The 8,317-nt window shown below is 41.7% G+C and overlaps 1 protein-coding gene across 1 annotated transcript; it reads left to right on the plus strand.

The window, feature by feature from the left end:
- Positions 1-464: 464 nt before the first annotated feature.
- Positions 465-6,952, plus strand: LOC121845367 (zinc finger protein 239-like). The gene is made up of 2 exons (XM_042316579.1): positions 465-1,008; positions 5,711-6,952. The coding sequence occupies exons 1-2, from the start codon at positions 660-662 to the stop codon at positions 6,478-6,480; spliced, it is 1,119 nt and encodes a 372-aa protein (XP_042172513.1). The 5' UTR covers positions 465-659; the 3' UTR covers positions 6,481-6,952.
- The last annotated feature ends 1,365 nt before the right edge of the window (positions 6,953-8,317 follow it).

Genomic DNA, 8,317 nt, shown 5'->3' on the forward strand with positions numbered 1-8,317 from the left:
CGATAAAACAAGTTACGAACAACGCGATAAAACAAACCAAATAGAACGGTCGGTTAAGAGACAGTTAAACAGCAGCCATCTCCTCTGGCGCCATCTTCCAATTTACAGCAATGCTTATCAACTGTAATGCAGGGATGGACACGTAAGACACAGAAAATTGAGGTTGTGGTGGCAGCTGCAGAGAGGTATTTGGGTGTGCGAGACTTGACGTCAGAAGAGTGTGTGTTAAGTGGTGGTGACCCATCCTTTCAGGCTGTTGGCCTGAGGTAGGGCTAAATAGATTTAAATAGTGGAGTAGGGTGGTGGGTTGTTTGTGATTGTAGGGTATTTGATTTTTAAAATTATTTTTAAATCGAATAAAGCAAAGTATAAGGGAGTTATACTCCAGTCTAGTAGGTGGCGGTAATGCAACATTTATTGGATGCCAACTGCCGTTAAACCACACCGAAGAAGAAGAAGAAGAATCTAGTGGATCACGGGACGCTTCTTCAACAACAACATTGATTCATTCAGTCACCACTCGGTAGTTAGCCAACGTAAAATCGGAACATTGAAGCTCTTTTAGACCATTTTTGTGTGTATTGATCTCGGTGTCGTTTTGCTTGTTAAAATTGACACATTTGTTAAGGTTGATTATACTGAGCCTAAGCACTAGGCTAATGCTAATTTTAGGTAGCCCAACCATGGTTAAACAAATATACTCCCATCCTGCAAAAGAAGAGGGGGTCTCCTGGACGGAGAAAGAAGCTCTGGGTCTGAACATTGTCGTAAAAGAAGAGGAAGAGGAGAATATTACAGTGAAAGAAGAGGAAGAAGCTTTCAGAGTAAAACAGGAGGAAGAGGAGGTTGTCACGTTGAAAGAAGAGGATGTTATAGTGAAAGAAGAGAAAGAACCTTTTGGAGTGAAAGAGGAAGATGAGGCTATCTCAATAAAAGAGGAGGTTTTGGGAGTGAAAAAGGATGAGGAGGAAGGAGAGGAAGTGGAGACTGGAGATCTGATTGACACTAGTGAGTATTGTCTTAAACAGGGACACAAAACTCAGTTGTTGAATTAATGTATGGTTTTAAAGCCAAGGGGACCTTCCGCCATAGTTTTACAATTAAATATGTTGTTCAGTGCTGCAGGAAGTGTTAAATGGGAAATCTGCGATTGGTACTTACATGTTTGGACTTTTAAATTAATGATATATATTTTTTACCTTTATTTAACTAGGCAAGTCAGTTAAGAACAAATTCTTATTTTCAATGACAGCCTAGGGGTTAACTGCCTGTTCAGGGGCAGAACAACAGATGTACCTTGTCAGCTCGGGGGTTTGAACTTGCAACCTTCCCTTTACTAGTCCAACACTCTCACCACTAGGCAGTGCCGCCCCGTATAGAGGCCTAGCCATTGATTCTTAGAGAATATAACTTAGAAATACCCCAATGAGCTTATGTAACGGATGTGAAATGGCGGTGGTGCACGCTAAATAGCGTTTCATTCGGTGACGTCACTTGCTCTGAGACCTTGAAGTAGTGGTTCCCCTTGCTCTGCAAGGGCCGTGGCTTTTGTGGAGCGATGGGTAACGATGCTTCGTGGGTGACTGTTGTAGTTCTGTGCAGAGGGTCCCTGGTTCACGTCCGGGTATGGGGGAGGGGACGGCCTAAAGTTATACTGTTACACTTAGTTCAACTGTTCTACCTCACCAGAACCCAAACTTGGTGTACTCCATTGTTGGTAAACAATGTAATTGTAAACTAACACTGTATAGCCTCAAAACGTGGTTGAAATGGTCATTTTGATCTCAGGCGTGGTCAGTCCTTGCATCCATGGCTCTGTCTATGAATTTGAGAGTGGTTACCTTTCTGCAAACTCATCCATCAGCGACAGTGGTGGGGGAAAAGCACCCATTGTCATTCTTGAGTAAAAGTAAAGATACCTTTAATTGAAAATGACTCAAGTAAAAGTGAAAGTAACCCAGTAAAATACTACTTGAGTAAAAGTCTAAAAGTATTTGGTTTTAAATATATTTAAGTATCAGAAGTAAATGTCATTGCTAAAATATACTTTGCTAAAAAGTAAAAGTTTAAATCATTTCACATTCCTTATGTTAAGCAAACCAGACGGCATAACAAACAACATAATTTACAAACTAAGCATTTGTGTTTTAGTGAGTCCGCCAGATCAGAAGCAGTATGATAAGTGCGTGAATTGAACCAGTTTTCTGTCCTGCTAAGCATTCGAAATGTAACATGTAAAAGTTGTATAAAAAAATATAGCCCAAAAAACGACTTAAAACCTCAGACTCCCTCAGACATGCTAACCTCTCACCATTACAGAGGAATAAACCTCAGATCCCCTAAGACATGCTAACCTCTCACCATTACAGAGGAATAAACCTCAGACCCCTTAAGACATGCTAACCTCTCACCATTACAGAGGAATAAACCTCAGACCCCTAAGACATGCTAACCTCTCACCATTACAGAGGAATAAACCTCAGACCCCCTAAGACATGCTAACCTCTCACCATTACAGAGGAATAAACCTCAGACCCCTAAGACATGCTAACCTCTCACCATTACAGAGGAATAAACCTCTCACCATTACAGAGGAATAAACCTCAGACCCCTAAGACATGCTAACCTCTCACCATTACAGAGGAATAAACCTCTCACCATTACAGAGGAATAAACCTCTCACCATTACAGAGGAATAAACCTCAGACCCCCTAAGACATGCTAACCTCTCACCATTACAGAGGAATAAACCTCAGACCCCCTAAGACATGCTAACCTCTCACCATTACAGAGGAATAAACCTCAGACCCCCTAAGACATGCTAACCTCTCACCATTACAGAGGAATAAACCTCTCACCATTACAGAGGAATAAACCTCAGACCCCCTAAGACATGCTAACCTCTCACCATTACCAATAACAGGGGAAATTAGTATTTTTGTGTGGTGTGATATTCATGCCTCTAACTTTCTCACTCATCATTATTCATGATTAATTCGTGATGATCCTTAACCATAGTAGCATCCACATGAATTGTAGAAGTGTTCAGAAACATATACTATTCTTGTTTACAATTAAAGTGACTCCAAAATGACCCAATACATTATTTAACATTCATTTATATTAGGCACAACATAATCTAAAACACAACCAAAACAAATTTGCATCCGACAAGTTTGTTTGCGTGGTTATGAATATGGGACCAAACACTACGCGTTTGACTACTTTAATACACGTACAGGCCTAAGTGAATTTGTCCAAGTACTCATGACACCTTTTTAAATGGCGGAGACTAGATGCACATCGTGATTTAATTTCTAAATGGTAAAACCGATATGGTCATTTCCACGTGAAAGAACATGTGAGAGGACCCTGTGAGAGGACCCTGTGAGAGGCCCTGTGAGAGGCCCTGTGAGAGGCCCCTGTGAGAGGCCCCTGTGAGAGGCCCTGTGAGAGGACCCTGTGAGAGGCCCTGTGAGAGGCCCCTGTGAGAGGACCGTGAGAGGACCCTGTGAGAGGACCCTGTGAGAGGACCCTGTGAGAGGACCCTGTGAGAGGACCCTGTGAGAGGACCCTGTGAGAGGACCCTGTGAGAGGACCCTGTGAGAGGACCCTGTGAGAGGACCTGTGAGAGGCCCTGTGAGAGGACCTGTAAGAGGACCTGTGAGCACCAACGAGAAGTTCATGTCAACGTGGGTATCAAATGAAAGCTAAAATATTGTATTCTGTTATTAAGGCCTATATACATTTCAACCATTTTCCATCCCTATAAATTAGGAATAAGTAAAGCCAGTGATTTATTGTCAAACAGATGAAAAGGGGAACCTTAGAGAACCTTAGAGAACCTTAGAGAACCTTGGAGGACCTCTGAGACCCCATAGAAGGTATCAGAAATACATCAAAACACAATATTGAAGTAAAGGCCAACTGATATCAACACTTATATTTTGTTATACTTATATATCTTTTTTCTGCCACTTTGAACTGGAACTGTTTGTGTTTTTTAAAACTATTTTGCAGATATGAAGCAAACAGTCAATCATAATATCAGACATATCAGTTTTATCTAATGTTTCTTTGTTAGTTTTTAGCTCATCCTCGGTCTGGCTAGAATTAGTTGTTGATCTTGTTGTTGTGCATATAGGGAAATATAAGCCTACATTTTCATGGTTGTTTGATCAATAGGACTGTAAAGTTCCCAAATGTAAAGAGGACTCCCGTGGTGTTTCCATAGTTACAGAAACCCATTCGGGTGCATTTTGTGGCTTTTTGCTAAATGTGTTCTAATGATCTACAGTTGGAAACACACAGTCCAGTTCAAAGTGAATGATGTCAGGGCCCGTGTAGCAAATGGCTCGTTTGTATAAAGATCGACTGTAGCTCTGATTGGCTATAGCGCACCGTGTAGACTCTGGGTCCTACCTGTAAGGACCATGCCCCAGGACTACCTGACATGATGACTCCTTGCTGTCCCCAGTCCACCTGGCCATGCTGCTGCTCCAGTTTCAACTTCCACCTGACTGTGCTGCTGCTCCAGTTTCAACTGTTCTGCCTTATTATTATTCGACCATGCTGGTCATTTATGAACATTTGAACATCTTGGCCATGTTCTGTTATAATCTCCACCCGGCACAGCCAGAAGAGGACTGGCCACCCCACATAGCCTGGTTCCTCTCTAGGTTTCTTCCTAGGTTTTGGCCTTTCTAGGGAGTTTTTCCTAGCCACCGTGCTTCTACACCTGCATTGCTTGCTGTTTGGGGTTTTAGGCTGGGTTTCTGTACAGCACTTTGAGATATCAGCTGATGTACGAAGGGCTATATAAATACATTTGATTTTGATTTGATTTGATTTGATTTGTAAACACACAGTCCAGTTCAAAGTGAATGATGTCAGGGCCCGTGTAGCAAATGACTCGTTTGTATAAAGATCTACTGTAGCTCTGATTGGCTATAGTGCACCGTGTAGACTCTGGGTCCTGGACGAGACAGATGTTTTTATTAGGTTTTTATTTACTGCAGAGTCTATTAACACACTGCCCCTTTCCCACTCTGTTTTGCTATAGAATGTTCACATGCCTTAATATAGGTAATTCCCAAACATTCTAAGAATTTAGAATCACCATGTTGAAATTCTAAGAATTTATATAAAATTTTTGAAAATGACCAAATCTAAGTGTTCTCTTGTTAGAAATGGTAAAACAAAAAGTGTCATATTCTTCCTGGGGGGTGGATATGAACAACTTTCAATGCAACGAAACAAAACACATTTTAGCAAGACTTATTAGTATGCAAAAGAGGGATTTTGTTGTAGGCAAAACGCTGTTGTAATGACAGTCCAACAAGTCACTTTCTGAGCACTACTTCCATTGGCAAACATGTATGGAAATTAAATAATAATAAAAAATACATAAGTCATTAACAGAATAGAAAGAGTACATATTTTAGGGTCAGTCAGTTTAAGTCTGCTCCTAATGGATAGTGAGGGCAAAATGTATCCCAACACATCTTACCGTTTGAGATATATATATATATATCTCGAAAGGGATGCTTTCAAAAATTATTTGGATTTACCCTACAACCACTTTGTCACGACAAGCTCTCTTTTATTGAGGGATCTAGTCTGGATTAAACCTCCATAGGAAGACAGTTTTATCATGTGAAGGTTTCATCCAGGTCTCTGTTTAACAAGATACTCTGTCTGTTTTTGGCAGGAGAGAGACCAGACTCTCACTCTGACAGCGGGAAGAGTCCTTCAGGGGAACCAGACCCAGAGACGCCCAAACCAGCAGGAAAACACCACTGCTCCCACTGTGGAAAGAGTTTTACCTGGTTAGGGTACCTAAAACGGCATGAGAGGACACACACAGGAGAAAAGCCTTTCCAATGTTCTCAGTGTGGAAAGAGTTTTACCGTGTTAGTTAACCTGAAAAGGCATGAGAGACTACACACTGGAGAAAAGCCTTATCACTGTTCCCAATGTGGAAAGAGTTTTACTCAGTTAGGGAACCTAAAACAGCATGAGTGGACACACACAGAAGAAAAGCCTTACCACTGCTTCCAATGTGAAAATAGATTTTCACGATCAGTGGACCTAAAAGCTCATGAGAGAACACACACAGGAGAAAAGCCTTTCCAATGTTCCCAGTGTGGAAAGAGTTTTACCGTGGTAGCTAACCTGAAAAGGCATGAGAGAATACACACTGGAGAAAAGCCATTCCAATGTTCCCATTGTGGAAAGAGTTTTACTCAGTTAGGGCACTTAAAAAAGCACAAGTGGACACATACAGGAGAAAAGCCTTATCACTGTTCCCACTGTGGAAAGAGATTTTCACGATCAGGGGACCTAAAAACTCACGAGACAACACACATAGGAGAAAAACCTTTCCAATGTTCCCAATGTGGAAAGAGTTATGTTAAGTCACAGTACCTTAAAGAGCATAAGAGAATACACACAGGGGAAAAGCTTACCCAATGTTCTTAGTGTGGTGACGGGATCTCTCAAATAGATGGTATGAAGATAGTTGAGAACAAAAGCCTTATGTCCCTACAGTGCAGAGTGTTTTACCATGTTAGTTAACCTGAAAATACACGCTCTGGAGAAAAGCCTTTCCACTGCTCCTAATATGAAAATACTTTTGCCAGGTTAGGGAGTCTGAAGTCACATGAGTGGACTCAGAGAAGAGGAGCACTACCACTGGTCCAGCTGTGGAACATGTTTTAACCAGTTAGAGAAGAGGAGCACTACCACTGGTCCAGCTGTGGAACATGTTTTAACCAGTTAGAGAAGAGGAGCACTACCACTGGTCCAGCTGTGGAACATGTTTTAACCAGTTAGAGAAGAGGAGCACTACCACTGGTCCAGCTGTGGAACATGTTTTAACCAGTTAGAGAAGAGGAGCACTACCACTGGTCCAGCTGTGGAACATGTTTTAACCAGTTAGAGAAGAGGAGCACTACCACTACCACTGGTCCCGCTGTGGAACATGTTTTAACCAGTTAGAGAAGAGAAGCACTACCACTGGTCCAGCTGTGGAACATGTTTTAACCAGTTAGAGAAGAGGAGCACTACCACTGGTCCAGCTGTGGAACATGTTTTAACCAGTTAGAGAAGATGAAATCACACGAGAGAATAGAGTCTGTGTTCTCTGTTTTTTGACTGAGAATTTGGGTTTTTGTTTATGCCACCTGAAATCAAATAGTTTATATGAAATCTTCCTTAAAGATAGAAATAGGCCTACTTTAGTTTTTTTCCTCTTGAGACATTAAAAAATAGCTCAAAGTCTGGCTAGGTTGGGTGGGAGGTAGCCCAATGGGTATGTCTGGGTAGAATGGTGGGAGGTAACCCAATGGGTATGTCTGGGTAGGTCGGGTGAGAGGTAACACAATGGGTTTGTCTGGGTAAACAATATGACCTGGTGTATAGAACAGGATTACGCAGTTCCCATTAGTTACTGGTGTCATGACGTTGGCCTGGGGGTAGGTTTATGACAGTCATAAATACCTCTTCCCCCTTTTTTTTCCTCTACCCTACTGATGTGAAATTTGAAAACCCCTTGGTTAACATAGAGATTCTGGGAATATCAGTATGTGGGGGGAAATGAACTATATTCTGGTAATCTGACCAATTGAACATATGCAGTGGTACTTAATGAATATGATGTCAGTTCGGTTGTCATCTGAGACATTCTCATCAATGATAAGATGACATAAACTCTACAGTGGAAAGTCTACACATTGTAGTTATCGGATTCACATGGAATTGTCGTTAAATTTAAATGTTTGAATATAAAAATTATTGGTGAAGAGATTAAATGTAATTTTAGCTTCCAAATGAGAGATTTGGGTTTTCATAAGGTTAGGGCTCTGCTCAACCAGCGGCCCGGCGCCCCTGTGAAGGGAAATGTGTATAAAACATTTCAAACACGCCCTCCTCTCCCTTCCTGTATAAAGCCTTGATGACTAAATGTAACCTCCTGTTCCGAGGATGTGAGGACGACGGTCCGATGTCAGAATGGTTCAGATAACGAAGCCACAGAACGAAGCCAACATCAGCGTGAGCTTTGGTTGCGAATGGTATGAACTTTGAACTCTTATTCACTACAGAAGTGATGCCTCCTAGCCGTTGAGTTAGCAACAGCAGCTGCAAATGAGGGTTAGGAAGGAACAGACAGAGTATCCCGTCTATCACACAACGACGTTACCACAACGTAACCAATTGACCACCAGAGACATTCTTCAAAGGACTCGGTTTGGCAACACGGCCTTCCATGTACCACCAACCTACCGAAGCGCAGCTCAGAGTAAATATTTATTGCATT

This window comes from Oncorhynchus tshawytscha, unplaced genomic scaffold (genome assembly GCF_018296145.1).
Source record: "Oncorhynchus tshawytscha isolate Ot180627B unplaced genomic scaffold, Otsh_v2.0 Un_contig_540_pilon_pilon, whole genome shotgun sequence".
Taxonomy (NCBI): Eukaryota; Metazoa; Chordata; class Actinopteri; order Salmoniformes; family Salmonidae; genus Oncorhynchus; species Oncorhynchus tshawytscha.

Excerpts from the sequence above, each read along its gene's own strand:
- LOC121845367 (XM_042316579.1), top strand. The coding sequence starts at position 660 with ATGCTAATTTTAGGTAGCCCAACCATGGTTAAACAAATATACTCCCAT. Across the intron at positions 1,009-5,710 it reads TGGAGATCTGATTGACACTA|GAGAGAGACCAGACTCTCAC; the intron begins GTGAGTATTGTC and ends TGTTTTTGGCAG.